At 44.4% G+C, this 18,303-nt stretch overlaps 1 protein-coding gene across 3 annotated transcripts in view; it reads left to right on the top strand.

Annotated features, from left to right (window-relative positions):
- The first annotated feature begins 4,262 nt into the window (after window positions 1–4,262).
- Window positions 4,263–18,303, top strand: part of rnf4 (ring finger protein 4) — a 45,374-nt gene continuing 31,333 nt past the window's right edge. Inside the window, exon 1 of one of the 3 annotated variants that reach the window (XM_070877696.1) lies at window positions 4,263–4,355. Coding sequence is in view for 1 of the 3 variants with exons in the window: in XM_070877699.1 (XP_070733800.1) it covers window positions 4,353–4,355 (3 nt within the window). In the remaining 2 variants the exon portion in view is untranslated. The other 2 variants (XM_070877699.1, XM_070877691.1) reach the window with 2 other exon arrangements.

An 18,303-nucleotide genomic window follows, 5' to 3' on the forward strand; every position in this document is an offset into this window, starting at 1 on the left:
AATGGAGAAAAATTGCAAAATGCTGCAGTACAGCAGGACGTGGAGGTACTTGTGCATGAAATTCAATTGGTTTTAGGTCACCGTGACATGGGTTTCTGTACAAATAAAAGGTTTTGCCGAGCACATTTACAAGAAACAGTGCCCCTTTGAAAATACCATCACATTACAGAACAAAAAATTACCATTTTGTGACGCTAACATCGACTGGTTAGTAAGTTTAGCGCCTAGCAATAATTAGCGCCGACGACCACGAGCTTCAGTATTAGCGGCCCAAGAGGGAAGTGGGGTGCACACTTCCCTCGGGGCGATACAGTCGACAAGCGGGGAACTAAAGTCAGAGTGCTGATCAAGTTGCGACGCTCTAATCCAGAGAGTTATCAGACAAAGTAATGCGTGAGGAGCGCACACAAAATCTGCAAAAGGACAGACAGGCTAAGTGAGTGGGCAAAAATTTGGCAGATGGAGTATAATGTTGGAAAGTGTGAGGTCATGCACTTTGGCAGAAAAAAAAATCAAAGAGCAAGTTATTATTTAAATGGAGAAAGATTGCAAAGTGCTGTAGTGCAGCAGGACCTGGGGGTACTTGTGCATGAAACAAAAAAGGTTAATATGCAGGTACAGCAAGTGATCAGGAAGGCCAATGGAATTTTGGCCTTTATTGCAAGGGGATGAAATATAAAAGCAGGAAAGTCTTGCTAGTGACACAAGCCACACCTAGAATACTACGTACAGTTTTGGTTTCCATATTTATGAAAGGATATACTTGCTTTAGAGGCAGTTCAGAGAAGGTTCACAAGGTTGATTCTGGAGATGAGGGGGTTGACTTATGAGGAAAGGTTGAGGAGGTTGGGCCTCTACTCATTGGCATTCAGAGGAATGAGAGGTGATCTTATCGAAACGTGTAAGAGGGGGCTTGACAGGGTGGATGCAGAGAGGATGTTTCCACCGATAGGGGAGACTAGAACTAGGGGGCATAATCTTAGAATAAGGGGCCACCCATTTAAAACTGAGATGAGGAGGAATTTCTTCTTTCAGAGGTTTGTAAATCTGTGGAATTCACTGCCTCAGAGAGCTGTGGAAGCTGGGACATTGAATACATTTAAGACAGGTATAGACAGCTTCTTAATCGATAAGGAATTAAGGGGTTATGGGGCGCGGGCAGGGAAGTGGAGCCGAGTCCATGATCAGATCAGCCAAGATCGTATTAAATGGCGGAGCAGGCTCAAGGAGCCATATGGCCTCCTCCTGCTCCTATTTCTTATGTTCTTATTATGTGCCAGATGGGTTTTTATGACAATCCAGTAGCTTCATGGGCTCTATTACTGATATTAGCTTTATAATTCCAGAATGATTTAATTAACTAAATTTAAATTCCCCAGCTGCTGTGTCTCCGGATCATTGCAAATGTTACACCATTATTCAAAAAAAGGGTGTAAAGCTAAACCCAGCAACTACAGACCAGTCAGTTTAACCTCAGTAGTGGGGAAGCTTTTAGAAACCGTAATCAGGGACAAAATTAACAGTTACTTGGATAGGTGTTGATTAATTAAGGGAAGCAAGTATGGATTTGTTAAAGGCAAATCGTATTTCACCAACTTGATCGAGTTTTTTTGATGAGGTTACAGAGAGGGTTGATAAGGGCAATGCGATTGAAGTGGTGTAAATGGATTTCCAAAAGGCGTTAGACAAAGTGCCACATAATAGGCTTACCAGCAAAGTTGAAGCCCATGGAATAAAAGGGATGTGGCAGCATGGATACAAAATTGGCTAAGTGACAGTCAACAGAGTAGTGGTGAACCGTAGTTTTTAAAGACTGGAGGAAGGTATACAGTGGTGTTCCCCGGGGGTCGGCACTAGGACCACGGCTTTTCTTGATATATATTAATGACTTGGACGTGGGTAAATAGGGCACAAATGCAAAATCTGCAGATGACACAAAACTTGGAAGTATAGTGAACAGTGAGGAGAGTGATAGACTTCAGGAAGATTGGTGAAATGGGTGGACATGTGGCAGATGAAATTTAACGCAGAAAAGTGCAAAGTGATACATTTTGCTCGAAAGAATGAGAGGACATATAAACTAAAGGGTACAATCCTAAAGGGGGTGCATGAACAGAGTGACCTAGTGGTATGTGTGCATAAATCATTGAGGGTGGCAGGGCAGGTTGAGAAAGCGGTTAAAAAGGCTTACAGGGATTCTGGGCTTCATAAATAGAGGTGTAGAGTACAAAAGTGTGGAAACTATTATGAACCTGTATGAAACACTGGCTCGGCTACAACTGGAGTATTGTGTCCAATTCTGGGCACCACACCAGGAAGGATGTGAAGGCCTTGGAGAGGGTGCAGAAAAGATTTCAAAGAATGATTCCAGGGATGAGGGACTTCAGTGACATGGATAGAATGGAGAAGCTGAGGTTGTTCTCCTTGGAGCAGAGAAGATGGAGAGGAGATTTGAGAGAGCTGTTCAAAATCATGAGGGGTCTAGACAGAGTAGATAGAGAGAAACTGTTCCAACTGGCAAAGGGTCACGACCCAGAGGACATATATTTAAGGTGATTGGCAGAAGAACATTAGAAATAGGAGCAGGAGTAGGCCACCTGGCCCCTCGAGCCTGCTCTGCCATTAAATAAGATCATGACTGATCGGATCATGGACTCAGCTCTACTTCCCTGCCTGCTCCTCATAACCTTTTACTCCGTTATCACTCAAAAGTCTGTCCATCTCCACCTTAAATATATTCATTGACCCAGTCTCCACTGGAGTTCTCTGTCCCAGAGAGCTCCATTGATTTACAACCCTCAGAAGAAATTTCTCCACATCTCAGTTTTAAAAGGGGAACCCCTTATTCGGAGACTATGTCTCCTAGTTTTAGTGTTCCCTATGGGTGGAAATGTCCTCGCTGCATCCACCTTGGTGAATCCCCTCATTATCTTACATGTTTCACTAAGATCACCTTTCATTCTTATGAACTCCAATGAGTATAGGCCCAAGCTACCTTAAAATCAACCCCTTCATCTCCGGAATCAAAGGCGAGAAAACTTTTTTATAAACGCAACGAGTGGTTAAAATTTGGAGTGCACTGCCTGAAAGGGTGGTGCAGGCAGACTCAATCCTATCTTTCAAAAGGGAGTTGGAAACATAAAAAATAGTTGCAGAAGTAGGCCATTCGGCCCTTCGAGCCTGCACCACCATTCAATAAGATCATGGCTGATAAGTTGGATAAGTACCTGAGGGAAAACAAATTGCAGGGCTACACAGGGAAAGGGCAGGGAGAGTGGGACTAGCAGAGAGTCACCACAGGCTGAACGGGCCAAATGGCCTGCTTCTGTGCTGTAACCATTCAAAGAAATTGGTGGTGGGGGGGGGGGGGAAAGAGGTTTAGAGGGGATTTGAGGGAAACTTTTTTACCACCAGAGGGGGGTCTGGAACTCACTACCTGAAAGGGTGGTAGAGACAGGAACCCTCACCACATTTTAAAAAGTACTTGGATATGCATTTGAAGTGCCGTAACCTACAGGGGGAAGTGGAATTAGGCTGGATAGCTCTTGGTCGGCCGGCACAGACACGATGGGCCGAAATGGCCTCCTTCCCTGCTGCAAACTTCTATGGTTGTAGTCCAGGCCTCTGGATTACTGATATAAAAACAGAAAATTCTGGAAAAACTCAGCAGGTCAGGCAACACCTGTGGATTTACTGGTCCAGTAACATGACCACTGTGCCACCGTTTCCCCCCCAACCTCATTAGCTGACCTGGTGCTGCCAATGGCCCAGAAGGCGGGTGATTGACAATAATGAGATGCAGTCACAGCCCCTCTCCTCTCCTCTCTCTTGCGGGACAGCGGCCTAACTTTCCACGCCTCCCCGCGGACTTCACGCTCCTCATAGAATATTTGATCAATATCAATTAAAAAAAATACCTGTCGGGTGGATGCGTCTGAAGCATTCCTCACCCTCACCCTCACCCTCACCCTCACCCTCACCCTCACCCTCACCCCCTACCGACCTACCGACCGAATGGAAATTTCCAGAAACGCTTCCCTCAACTGTCAAACGGTCAGCCGGGACGTCTGGCGCCGAGCGGGAGCGTCTGGGAGTTGTAGTCTCGGTGGGCGGGCCTTTCGCTTTTAACTCCAAACAATCCCACAATACCGCGCGTGACCTTTCTCTGACCCCCGCCCCCTCCGCCAACCGATTTCAAGCATCCCGGCGGCGCGATTGGACCAGCCAACGGCCGACCAATCGGCAGAGAGGGGCGGGGTTTTTTCCGCATCCGAGTCACGTGAGAGGCGACCTCCTTTCATCCGCTGCCCTCCACTCGGCTGTTTAACGACTTCCTCTTTTATTTTTTTTGAATGGTGACTGGATTTTTCTTTCAGACTTTCTTCCGTTGTGTGTGTATAAATAACAATGATAATAATTGCCGTTGCCTTCCTCGCCAGCGCCAGAGTGTTTTAGGTGTTGGTTCGCTTCGGACGGGCAGCCCTCTGCAGGGAAAAGCTGTGTGCCACTGTGTGTTGCCTGGATTTGCTGCCTGCTCGTCTGTAAAGGTTCCCTGACATGGATTAGGCCTCACCAGGTGGTACCCCACCACAGATCATAGAAAGCTCTTCTGTGTGAGTGCACCTGTGTCTGAAACATCTCTTAATACCCACAGAATATGTGTTGTGTAGTAAGTTTGTGTGTGGTTTTGTTTAAATGGTTAGATTTTGACTATTTTTAATGGTTTTAATATTTACTAGAATGGTTCCAGGGATGAGGCACTTTGGTTACGTGGATAGACTTGGAGAAGCTGGGGTTGTTCTCCTTTAGAGCAAAGACGGTTGAGAGGAGATTTGATGGAGGTGTTCAAAATCATGGTCCCTTGCAGTCGGACTCAGGTAAATTAATAATGGGGAACAAAGAAATGGCAGACCAATTGAACAAATACTTTTGGTTCTGTCTTCATGAAGGAAGACACATTATCACCTTCTGGAAATACTAAGGGACCAAGGGTCTAGTGAGAAGGAGGAACTGAAGGAAATCCTTATTAGTCGGGAAATTGATGGGATTGAAGGCCGATAAATCCCCAGGGCCTGATAGTCTGCATTCCAGAAAACTTAAGGAAGTGGACCTAGAAATAGTTGATGCATTGATGATCATTTTCCAACAGTCTATTGACTCTGGATCAGTTCCTATGGATTGGAGGGTAGCTAATGTAACACCACTTTTTAAAGAAAGGAGGGAGTGAGAAAATGGGGAGTTATAGACCGGTTAACCTGACATCAGTAGTGGGGAAAATATTGGAATCAATTATTAAGGATGAAATAGTGTATTTGGAAAGCAGTGACCGGATCGGTCCAAGTCAGTATGGATTTATGAAAGGGAAATCATGCATGATAAATCTTCTAGAATTTTTTGAGGATGTAACTAGTAGAGTGGACAAGGGAGAACCAGTGGTGGATGTGGTGTATTTGGACTTTCAAAAGGCTTTTGACAAGGTCCCACACAAGATTAGTGTGCAAAATTAATGCACATGGTATTGGGGGTAATGTATTGACGTGGATAGAGAACTGATTGGCAGACAGGAAGCATAGAGTAGGGATAAACGGGTCCTTCTCAGAATGGCAGGCAGTGACTAGTGCGGTGCCGCAGGGCTCAGTGCTGGGACCCCAGCTATTTACAATATACATCAATGATTTAGATGAAGGAATTGAATGTAATATCTCCAAGTTTGCAGATGATGCTAAGCTGGGTGGCGGTGTGAGCTGTGAGGAGGATGCTAAGAGGCTGCAGGGTGACTTAGATAGTTTAGGTGAGTGGGAAAATGCATAGCAAATGCAGAATAATGTGGGTAAATGTGAGGTTATCCACTTTGGTGGCAAAAACACAAAGGCAGAATATTATTTGAATGGTGGCAGATTAGGAAAAGGGGAGTTGCAATGAGTCCTGGGTGTCATGGTACATCAGTCATTGAAAGTTGGCATGCAGGTACAGCAGGTGGTGAAGAAGACAAATGGCATGTTGGCCTTCATAGCTAGTGGATTTGAGAATAGGAGCAGGGAGGTCTTAATGCACTTGCATAGGGCCTTGGTGAGGCCTCACCTGGAATATTGTGTTCAGTTTTGGTCTCCCTAATCTGAGGAAGGACGTTCTTGCTATTGAGGGAGTGCAGCGAAGATACACCGGACTGATTCCTGGGATGGCTGGACTGACATGTGAGGAGAAACTGGATCGACTGGGCCTGTATTCACTGGAGTTTAGTAGAATGAGAAGGGATCTCATAGAAACATATAAAATTCTGATGGGATTGGACAGGTTAGATGCAGGAAGAATGTTCCTGATGTTGGGGAAGTCCAGAACCAGGGGTCACAGTCTTAAGGGTAAGGGATAAACAAACCGTTTAGGACTGAAATGAGGAGAAACTTCTTCACTGAGTTGTTAACCTCTGAATTCCCTACCACAGAGAGTTGTTGATGCCAGTTCATTAGATATATTCAAGAGGGAGTTAGATATGTCCCTGACGGCTAAAGGGATCAAGGGGTATGGAGAGAAAGCAGGAAAGGGGTACTGAGGTGAATGATCAGCCATGATCTTATTGAATGTTGGTGCTGGCTCGAAGGGCAGAATGCACCTATTTTCTACGTTTCTAATGTTAAGGGTCGAAAACCAGAGGACACAGATTTAAGGTGATTGGCAAAAGATTCAAAGGCAACATGAGGAATATTTTCTTTAGGCAGCGAGTGGTTTGGATCAGGAATGCACTGCCAGAAAGAGCGGTGGAGGCTTTTTAAAGGAGGTTGGATAAGTACCTGAGAAAAACATTTGCAGGGCTATGAGGAAAGGGGCGGGGGAGTGGGACTAGCTGAAGGTCTCTTGCAGAGAGCCGGCACGGGCACGACAGGCCAAATGGTCTCCTTCTGTCCTGTTACCATTCTGTGATTCTATAGGAGATGCAATATTGTTTTTTCTGAGAAATATGTTTTTTTGTGTGTATATCAGGTTTGGAATTTGTAGTTTTATTTGGTCATGTTGCATTGTTATTCAAGCACTTTTTGTGATCTGTTCCCATGCCATTGCTTTTAGTAACAACTTTTAGTAACAACTTTGACTAATTTATTTAATGTTTGACTTTTAGGCTGCATTTGCACTGTGTAACCTTTAGTGCTGGCGCTGAGCAGCACTGCCAAAGATCAATTGTACACGTGCAAGTACAGCCGAAGACAAATAGTGGAGTTTTTAAAAAAAAGAAGAGTGCTGGAAGAATTCATTCAGTGTTAGCTTTTGTTTCACATGTAACGTGTTCACAGAGCAGGATCCAATTTAGAAACTCCAGTGCAGGAGGGTGCCATTTATGGGCCTGATTCTATTAAGGCTTTTTGCTTCATGGAGATATCTCGTCCATTTTAGTGCTGTTGCTATACTCTAACCTTTCTTCTCTTGTACATCGATCGCCTCCAAATGCCATCCTAACCAATCTTCTTCCTAACTGTAATCTCACTCCCTTCAAATTGAGACCCATTCTTTTTCATCCTCTGTATTCTTTCTTGGGACCTCAAAACTGCAGAGCCATGGTTTGCTGGGTCCTCTCTCTCTCTCCTACCATCAACAGGCTTTATAATGCAAGTGTTCCCAATCACTGCTTCCTGACTTCCCATGATTTCTCTCAGCCTTGGGATGGCCTGTATGATGCACCAAGGCTTCTCAATTTAAGAAAATCTTTCTTTCTCTATACTGTGATGCTGACAATGTTTCAGTCATAAAACTACTCCAACATGAGGATTAATTTTATTGCTGTCATTAGCCCTAAATTAAACAGGCAATGAATGCACCCTTGCATAAAAATCAAACCCTTCAACTATATTTGTTGTCTGGCCCCTTTTAACTTTACTCTTCTCGTTGGTCTAATTGTTTTTTATTTAATATGTTTGACTTGCTGTTTGTTTTCGGCCTCCCTGCTGTCACTGTTCATTTTCAAGGTTTGTTTTCAGCTTTAGTGGCTGGTCTTTCAGCCAATGAGAAGCCTAGATTAAGGTGACTGCGTTCTAGATATGGTATGGTCGATCTTTGGAATGTACATTGCATCTGTGCTGTAGCCTAGAGAGTGTAGAGTGTGGAATTTTCTGGCAGATTGGAAAGTCCCAGGTTAATTCCGTGCTGATCTTCACCTGGACAGAGTTCCGAGTGCTACAGCTAACTTTAGCGTTGTTGTGGGGAGAAGGTAATCAAGCAAGGATTTTATTCCTGATCGCTGACCACCGCTAACAGTACACCTGGGTGGTCATCAAGTGAGAACAATACTGAGTCAGCAGTGATAATCTAGCCCCACCTACGCCCTGCACATGTCTATATACTGGAGCATATGCAGGCCACTTGGACAAGGTACCAGCGGCCTCCTGGGACAGTCACAAACTATTGAGTCTCTGTCTTCAAGAGGGAAGAAAATTGACAAGAATTTTTAAAAAACATGCAGCTTTGAAATTTTTTTTTTAAGCATCTGTCTTGTCTATCTCAAGGTGAATTCATTTTGAGTTTTAAAGCCAACTAAAGCAATGTTTATGCTAATATTGTAACCCTGAGGTGGGAGTTTGCTGAGGGGTTAATTTTGTCTCTTGGGATTGGCACTCCAAGCTTACCATTGGTGCAAAGTGAAATCACCTTTTTGCACGGACATCACAGTTGAAGTCTGAATGCCGCTTTAGCTTGGCGTTAATGCCGTTATGTGCAGGGAGTTTCCAGGGAGGTTGGTTCAAAGATTCCATAAGCAAAAAGAAGTGTGTTTTTTTTTTTATTGACTATGCCACCATATTGGTCTGGACGAGTGATTTTGAAATGTTACAAAACCTTCATGTCCCGACAATCAGGAAGTTAAGAGTGCCTTGTTGTAATCAAAGTGGTAGGCACTCGGTCCAGGAGGAAACTCTTTTCCCAGATGGAAATTAAGCCTGGGCCTTCTGTGTTTGTCTTTGATCCCTTGAAGTCCCTCCAGAGTTGAGGATTGTGCCTAATGTATCAATGCCTAAAGGAGATAGCTGATAATTCAGGTTAGAAATACGAGAAACCCAACGTATGGGCAGAGGTGCAAAGCGTAATAGTGGGCATATGACATTTTGCATGCTGTCCCCACTGAAGTGTAGTTAGCCCATGAGTACAGTTATAAATGTTGTCTTTCAACACTCAAGTCACGTCCCTGAAGGGATCCTTTGAGTGTAGTGGTGCTCTGTAATTTACTTGTAGGTTGAGGTCTGTTTGGAAATGAGAACATTCTAAGAACATAAGAAATAGGAGCATGAGTAGGCCATTTGGCTCCTCGAGCCTGCTCCGCCATTCAATAAGATCATGGCTGATCTGATCATGGACTCAGCTCCACTTCCCTGCCCGATAGATATGAATATAGAAGATTCCACTAGAAGTGAATTGGATTGATTGTGACTGTTCCTGTAGCATATCGGTATGAATGCATTCGGTCCAGTGACAACATTTTAAGGTGGTGGTGCTTGGGTGGGGTAAGATTGTAAATCAAAGAAACATAATGCAGGTGTGTCAAGTCTCTCTGTTGTGAGCAGTCTTGCAATCTGATTCTAAAATGGACTTTTTGTCGTTGATGTAGTTTTGTTTTCTTGATTTGAATATCAAAGCTTTTTTTTCCTTTTTGATAACACAGTGAAACAGAATGTGAATAAGGATGCGGTCATGGTTGTTGACCATGAATGGTTTGGGCGGGGGTGGGGGGGAGACCCGCTCTTTCTTTGGTCCTGTCCGTCCAGTCATCATTGGCTTCTCCCTTCCCCCGAAGGGAGAACTTAAACCTTTCTTGTAAATCCGCGCTGCCTCGACCTGTCCTCCAGCCATCCATTCCAGCAGTGCCTTTCGATTAATTGACCCTGGCTTCCTGTGCGCACCCTGTTCCTGCTCTGCTCCTCCGTTGTGTCTGGGACACCCTCAACATCTCTCTTTTCCCCCCCCCCCCCCCCCCCCCCCCCAACTGTTTATATATGACCTCCTCAAAACCTACCTCTTCACCATCAATCGCCCACCAATCCTTTTTGCTACAGCTCCATGTGCATTTTACTTCTGCAAAGCACCTTGGGGCATTTACTAGGCTAAAGGTGCTTTATAAACATACATACGCACAGGCGCTATCAATTGCAGCCATTCAACAATGGAATAAAACTGCCACACTTCCCTGCCTCTTTCTTTCTCTCCACGCCCCCCTCCCCCCCCCCCCCCCCCAACCCTCTCTCTGTTTATGCACTCCCTTTAAAATTTACAAATTGGTTCATATTGCCCCTCCTAATTCTTCCTACAAAAATATATCACTTTACAATTGAGTTAAATTTCATCTGCCATATGTCTGCCCATTTCATCAGTCTGTATGTCCTCCTGAAGTCTCTTTTTTTTTAAAAAAAAATTCATGGGATGTGGGCATCGTTGGCATAGCCAGCATTTATTGCCCATCCCTAATTGCCCTCGAGGTGGTGAGCTGCCTTTCCTGAACCGCTGCAATCCGTGTGGTGAAGCAGTGAAAACTGCAGATTGAACACCCAGATATAGAACATCTTTCTTGGAACATAGAAAATAGGTACAGGAGTAGGCCATTCGGCCCTTTGAACCTGCACCACCATTCAATAAGATCATGGCTGATCATTCACCTCAGTACCCCTTTCCTGCTTTCTCTCCATACCCCTTGATCCCTTTAGCCGTAAGGGCCATATCCAACTCCCTCTTGAATATATCTAATGAACTGGCATCAACAACTTTCTGTGGTAGAGAATTCCACATGCTCACAACTCTGGGTGAAGAAGTTTCTCCTCATCTCAGTCCTATATGGCTTACCCTTTATCCTTAGACTGTGTCCCCTGGTTCTGGACTTCCCTGATATCGGAGACATTCTTCCTGCATCTAACCTGTCCAGTTCCGTCAAAATGTTATGTTTCTATGAGATCCCCTCGCATTCATCTAAATTCCAGTGACTATAAGCCTAGTCGATCCAGTCTTTCCCAGGATGGCAGGACTGACATATGAAGAATCAGTCTGGTGAACCTTCGCTGCCCTCCCTCAATAGCAAGAATGTCCTTCCTCAGATTAGGAGACCAAAACTGTACACAATATTCAAGGTGTGGCCTCACCAAGACCCTGTACAACTGCAGTAAGATCTCCCTGCTCCTATACTCCAATCCTCTCGCTATGAAGGCCAACATGCCACTTGCCTCCTTCACTGCCTACTGTACCTGCATGCCTACCTTCAATGACTGATATACCATGACACCCAGGCCTCGTTGCACCTTCCCTTTTACTAATCCGTCACCATTCAGATAATCTGCCTTCCTGTTTTTACCACAAGTGGATTACCTCATATTTATCTACATTATACTGCATCTGCCATGCATTTGCCCATGCACCGAACCTGTCCAAGTCACCCTGCAGCTTCTTGGCATCCTCCTCACAGCTAACCCAGCTGAGTATCATCTGCAAATTTGGAGATAATACATTCAATCCCTTTGTCTAAATCATTAATATATATTGTAAATAGCTGGGTTCCTAGCACTGAACCCTGCCGTACCCCACTAGTCACTGCCTGCCATTTTGAAAAGGACCAGTTTATTCCTACTCTTTGCTTCCTGTCTGCCAGCCATTCTCTATCCACGTCAATACATTACCCCCAATACCATGTGCTTTAATTTTGCACACTAATCTCTTGTGTGGGACCTTGTCAAAAGCCTTTTGAAAGTCTAAATACACCACATCCACTGGCTCCCCCTTGTCCACTCTACTCGTTACATCCTCAAAAAATTCCAGAAGATTTGTCGAGCATGATTTCCCTTTCATAAATCCATGCTGACTTGGACCGATCCTGTCACTGCTTTCCAAATGCGCTGCTATTACATCTTTAATAATTGATTCCAGCATTTTTCCCACTGCTGATGTCAGGCTAACCAGTCTATAATTCCCTGTTTTTTCTCTCCCTTTTTTAAAAAGTGGTGTTACATTAGCTACCCTCCAGACCATAGAAACTGATCCAGAGTCTATAGAATGTTGGAAAATGAAACAGTGCAGGGTGAGACAGATTCTAAGTTTCAATCTCTGGTCTATGCAGGGCAGCAGTGAAGAATGAAGAAACTTGCATTTATATAGTGCCTTTCACATCTTTACAGCCAATTAATTAGTGTTGAAGTGCAGTCCCAGTTGTAAGCGAATGTGGCAGAGAATTTGCGCACAGCAAGATCCCGCAAGCAATAATTGGACAAATAAAACATCCTGAACCGCTGCAATCTATGTGGTGAGGCTGTGAAATCTGTGCAGAATGAATACCCAGAAATAGAGCCTCTTGGAATAGTGCGGGATGAGACAGTTCATCTGTTTTAGTGATGTTGGTTGAGGGATAAATGTTGGCTTGGGCACCAGGAGAACTTCACTGCTCTTTTTTGAATAATGCCATGAGATCTTGTGTTCACCTGAACAAGGTGGGGCTTCAATTTAACATCTAATCTGCAAGATGACACCTCCAGCAGTGTTTGTGGAATGGGGCTTGAACCCACGACCTTCTGACTTGGATGAGAGTATTCTCAACTGAGCAAAACTGACCAGGTAGCCACCGTAACAGGTTGCAACAGCTTGAGTTAGGGAAGAGAGAGGTTCCTGATGGCTATGCAGTGACCATCTGTAGAAGTGCAATTGTGCGGATACTCGCTTGGGCTAGTTGGGCTTGGATGTGACGCTGGATAGCCTTTTAGCACTTGAGCAAGGATCTGGGAGAAGCAATCACCTGTGGGACTGAACCGAACCCCAGTGTGGGTCATCGGGAGAGAGGGCGGGGTGGAAATTGGTGACGGAATTTAGACTTTTTGATGATGAAGGAAAATACGTACTTTAGGAAGATTGGTGAAGGTGCTTTCTACAGAAAAATAATTCACAGGACAGGAAAAGTTGCCCTGCAAAAATCCAGATTTAAGCATGGAAGGTGTCCCAACAAAATTACTGGTCCCACTAGCTTCATTCCAACCATTAACTTGCTTTTTTTTACATTTTTAAAAAATTTGTTCATGGGATGGGCGTCGCTGGCAAGGCCGGCATTTAATGCCCATCCCTAATTACCCTTAAGGTGTCAGCCTGTAATTATACATTGTGAGAAATGCAGCATAACGTGCAGTATAATGTGTCCTTGTGAAGGTGATTGTGACGTTGTTAATGATTACACAGTTCGAGATTCTTGCCCCTTTCTGTGTGGGAAAGGACTCAAGTCTGACCTTCTCATCAACTTTATCTTCCAAGTTGAACTAAGGTATCGAGACTAGTACTTTCACACTCAATGTGCTTCTACTCCAGACCCCTCAAACAGTCTTGAACGTAGAAACAGGAGTGGGCTATCCAGCCCCTCAAGCCTGTTCTGAGCCATCCAATTAGATCATGTCTGATCTGTACTTCTCCATTTACCTACCTTTGCTCCATATCCCTTGATACCCTTACCCATCAAAAATGTAACGATCTCAGTCTTGATAATTTCAACTGAGCCCGCAGCTGCCACAGCCTTTTGGGGGAGAGGTTCAGATTTCCATTACTCTCTCTGTGGGGGAGGGAGTGCTTCCTGAATGGCCTAACTCTAAATTTGCAATGTTTCAAGTTTCCCTATTTGTATTTCCTCATCCAAGGCAGCGACCAAATGAATTTGCGGTGTATCCTCCACTGTCTCAATATGCACACATTACTCCAGCTGTAACACAGATTTACCATTCCATCTCGCCTGTTAAAGAAACTATTACAGCGGTGAGGAGGGATGATATGTTAGAGGAATTATTAATTGAGGCCATATAGGTCGAATTGAAAAAAGGGACGATCACCCTGCAGAGCGTGTATTAGAGACCCCCAAAAAGTGGGAGGGAGATAGAGGAGGAAATATGTAGGCAAATTGCTGTGAAGTCTAAAAACCATAGGGTAGTAACCATAGATTTAACTATCCAAATATTGATTGGGACAAATTTAGTGTGAAGGGTATAGAGGGTGAGGAATTCTTGAAATGCATTCAAGAGAACTTTTTTTAGTCAGTATGTAGCAGGCCCAACACGAGAGGGGGCGGTCTTGGATTTAGTTTTGGGGAATGAAGCTGGGCAGGTTGAAGGAGTATTAGTGGGGGAGCACTTGGGTGCCAGTGACCATAATTCAGTCAGATTCAAGTTGGTTATGGATAAGTACAAGAATAGGCCTGGAATAAAAGTTCCGAATTGGGGAAAAGCTAATTTTGCTCAGTTGTGGAGTGATTTGGCCATAGTGGACTGGAAACAGCTACTTTTGGGTAAATCAGTGTCGGAAACAGTGCGAGGCATTGAAGGAGGAGATCCGAAAGGTTCAGGTCAAACGTGCCCTTAAAGGAAAAAAGCTGGGAAAAATAATTCTAGAGCTTCCTGGATGTGTAAGGACTTACAGGGGAGGATTAAGAAAAAAAGGGATGCTTATGACACATCAACGGCTGAATACTTTAGAATCTTTAGAGGAATATAGAAAGATAAGAGGTAAAATTAAAAAGGATATTAGGAATGCTAAGAGAGAGCATGAGAAATTCTTGGCCAGTAAAATTAAGGAAAACCCTAAGATGTTCTATAAATATATTAAGAGTAAGAGGGTAACTAAGGAAAGGGTAGGGCCTATTAGCGATCATGAGGGTAATCTTTGTGAGGAGGCGGAAGATGTTGGTAGGGTTCTTAATGAATACTTTGCATCTGTTTTCACAAAGGAAAGGGGCAATGCAGATACTGCTGTAGAGGAGGAGTTTGATATTCTGGATGAAATAAATATCGTGAGGGAGGAAGTATTAAGGGGTTCAGCAGCTTTGAAAGTAGATAAGTCCCCAGACCTGGATGAAATGCATCCCAGGTTGTTGAGCGAAGCAAAAGAGGAAATAGTAGAGGCCTTGACCATCATTTTCCAGTCCTCTTTGGATCGAGGCATGGTGCCGGAGGATTGGAGAACTGCTAATGTAATACCCTTGTTTAAGAAGGGAAAAAAGGAAAGGCCGAGTAATTACAGGCCTGTCAGCCTAACCTCTGTGGTGGGAAAATTATTGGAAAAAATCCTGAAAGACAGGATAAATCTGCATTTGGATAGGCAGCATGGATTTGTTAAGGGAAGATCGTGTTTGACTAACCTGATTGAATTTTTTGAGGAGGTAACCAAGAGGGTCGATGAGGGTAGTGCGTATGATGTAGTGTATATATGGACTTTAGCAAGGCTTTTGATAAGGTCCCGCATGGTAGACTGGTCATGAAGGTTAAAGCCCATGGGATCCAGTGCAAAGTAGCAAGTTGAATCCAAAATTGGCTTGGAGGTAGAAAGCAAAGGGTAATGATTGATGGATGTTTTTGTGACTGGAAGGATGTTTCCAGTGGTGTTCTGCAGGGCTCAGTATTGGATCCCTTGCTTTTTATGGTATATATCAACAATTTAGATTTTAATATAGGGAGTATGATTAAGAAGTTTGCAGACAACACTAAAATTGGCTGTGTGGTTGATAATGAAGGGGAAAATCATGGGCTGCAGGAGGATATTAATCTACTGGTCAGGTGGGCAGAGCAGTGGCAAATGGAATTTAATTCAGAGACGTGTGAGGTGATGCACTTTGGGAGGGCTAATAAGGAACGGGTATACACTAAGCAGTAGGCCACTTAATAGTGTAGATGAACAAAGGAACCTTGGAGTGCTTGTCCACAGATCCCTAAAAGCAGCAGGCCAGGTGGATAAGGTGGTTAAGAAGGCATATGGAATGCTTGCCTTTATTGGCTGAGGCATAGAATATAAAAGCAGGGAGGTTATGCTTGAATTGTATAATACTTTGGCTAGGCCACAACTGGAGTACTGCGTGCAGTTCTGCTCGCCGTATTATAGGAAGGACGTGATTGCATTAGAGAGGGTGCAGAGGAGATTTACTAGGAAGCTGCCTGGAATGGAGAATCTTCGTTATGATGACAGATTGGATAGGCTGGGTTTGTTCTCATTGGAGCAGAGGAGGTTGAGAGGAGACCTCATCGAGGTGTACAAAATATTGAGGGGCCTGGACATAGTGGATAGTAAGGGTCTATTTCCATTGGTGGAGGGGTCTATTACAAGGGGGCATAGTTTTAAGGTGGTTGGTGGAGGGTTTAGAGGGGATTTGAGCGGGGGCTTCTTTACGCAGAGGTTTGAGGGGAACTGGAACCCGCTGCCTGGAAGAGTGGTGGATGCAGAAACCCTCACCACTTTTAAGAGATGGTTCAATGGGCACTTAAAGTGCCGTAACCTGCAGGGTTTGGATTGGACTAGATGACCTTTTGTTGGACGGCGCAGATATAATGGTAAGTACTGCAGGGAATAGAATGTGGCCAGGGTGATCTCCTGGACTAGTTTCGATCGCCTGGACGGGTCCGAAAGGAATTTTCCCAGATTTTTTTCTCCCTAAATTGGCCTGGGTTTTTCTCTGGTTTTTGCCTCTCCTAGGAGATCTCATGGAGTGTAGAATGTTTCAGTATAAGGAGTGCTGCAGTGGTGTGAGGCAGACTGGTTAGGCTGGGTTCTCTTTGCCTTTCCGCCATTGCTCAGGGTTTGTATGTAATCCTTAGGGCTGCTGACCAAGGGCCGTACAGCTCCTTTGTAGGCCGGCGAGGACATGATGGGCCAAAATGGTCGCCTCCTGCATTGTAAGTTTCTATGTTATGCTCTACACCTCTTTCCATAAATGGCAGTCCATCAGCTTCTTTATGTCCTGATCCACTTGAGATGCTGCTTTGAATGCATTGTGAACCTGAACCCCTAAATCCCGAGAATTAGGGGAGGCGATAGATTAGAAGAATTGTGGAGGGGGGTGCAGGGGGGCTGGTGATGGAAGTCGTAGGAGAATAATCAGGGAGTGTACAAAGACATTAATAAGAGCCCTCCCCCCACCCCCCGCCCCAAAAGATTCTGTGCAGCCAGTCGCTTCCCAATTGGAGGCCCTGCTTCCCCTAACAAATGTTCCACCCTGAGCTAGAGATCTCTGCTCCCTGCCCCAGAAAACTCTGGTGCGAGAAAGACAGTCACAGGCCACGAAACATCATGAGATGGGACCATTTATCAATTCATCTCCCATGGAATGTACGTGGGCTTAAAACCAAGTCTAGTCTTCAGGTGATGTGTGGTCAGAGGGCAGTGGGTAATTGGACCAGGGTGCACAGTGTAATTGTCATTATTTTAATAATATACTTCTCTATATTCTCATTTCTGGTTAAATAACAGAACGTGAGAGGAGAATTGGAGTTGGCTGGAGCATTATGATGCTCAGTTACCTGTCTTGTGTTGCAGTGTCGACATGAAAATTGTAGACATTAAAATAGCCGGGGGTATTTCCCTGGATAGAATTGGAAACCTCAATGGATAGGATTGCTGGTCTGGATGACACCCACCCAAGGATGCTTACAAAGATGGAACGTGTGCTTTACAAGCTCCTTGCCCATCTCTAACAGTTCGCTGACGTTTAGTTGATGGACAGGAAGAGTTAGTGTAAAGAAGTGTTGCTGGGATTGGCGAAGATGTGGAGGTGGTGTGCCGCAGGGTCCACATTTGACCTCTGGTGTTGATGTAGATGATTTAGCCGTGGGCATGGGGAGCAAACAGTGGAGCGGACTGATAACTAAACAGAACTTCAGGAGGGAATCGGCAGATGGCAGATACAATTTGTTGTGAGGTGTGGGGTGATGTGTTTTGAAGGGAGAAAGCAAGACTGAAATTGTGTGCATGCAGTCAGTGGGAAGATAGTGAAGGGTGTGGATGAACAGGGAGACCTAGGGGTTCAAATGCATCACTTTCTGAAAGCGTGCAGGTCGATCAAGCCATTTTATTTTAAAGGCCCACAGCATTTTGTGTTTAACCAGTAGGAGCATAGATTACAAGTAGGAGGGTTGAATGATAAACATGTACAAGCATTGGTTTGGTACCCCATTATGAGGAGACACTTGAGGCATTGGGATTATTTCCACCCAAGCGGAGAAATTTGAAACTGAAACTTAAAAAAGGAGGGAGAGAGAAAACAGGGAATTATAGACCGGTCAGCCTGACCTCAGTAGTGGGTAAAATGATGGAATCAATTATTAAGGATGTCATAGCAGTGCATCTGGAAAATGGTGACATGATAGGTCCAAGTCAGCATGGATTTGTGAAAGGGAAATCATGCTTGACAAATCTTCTGGAATTTTTTGAGGATGTTTCCAGTAAAGTGGACAAAGGAGAACCAGTTGATGTGGTATATTTGGACTTTCAGAAGGCTTTCGACAAGGTCCCACACAAGAGATTAATGTGCAAAGTTAAAGCACATGGGATTGGGGGTAG

This window comes from Pristiophorus japonicus, chromosome 1 (assembly GCF_044704955.1).
Source record: "Pristiophorus japonicus isolate sPriJap1 chromosome 1, sPriJap1.hap1, whole genome shotgun sequence".
NCBI lineage: Eukaryota > Metazoa > Chordata > Chondrichthyes > Pristiophoridae > Pristiophorus > Pristiophorus japonicus.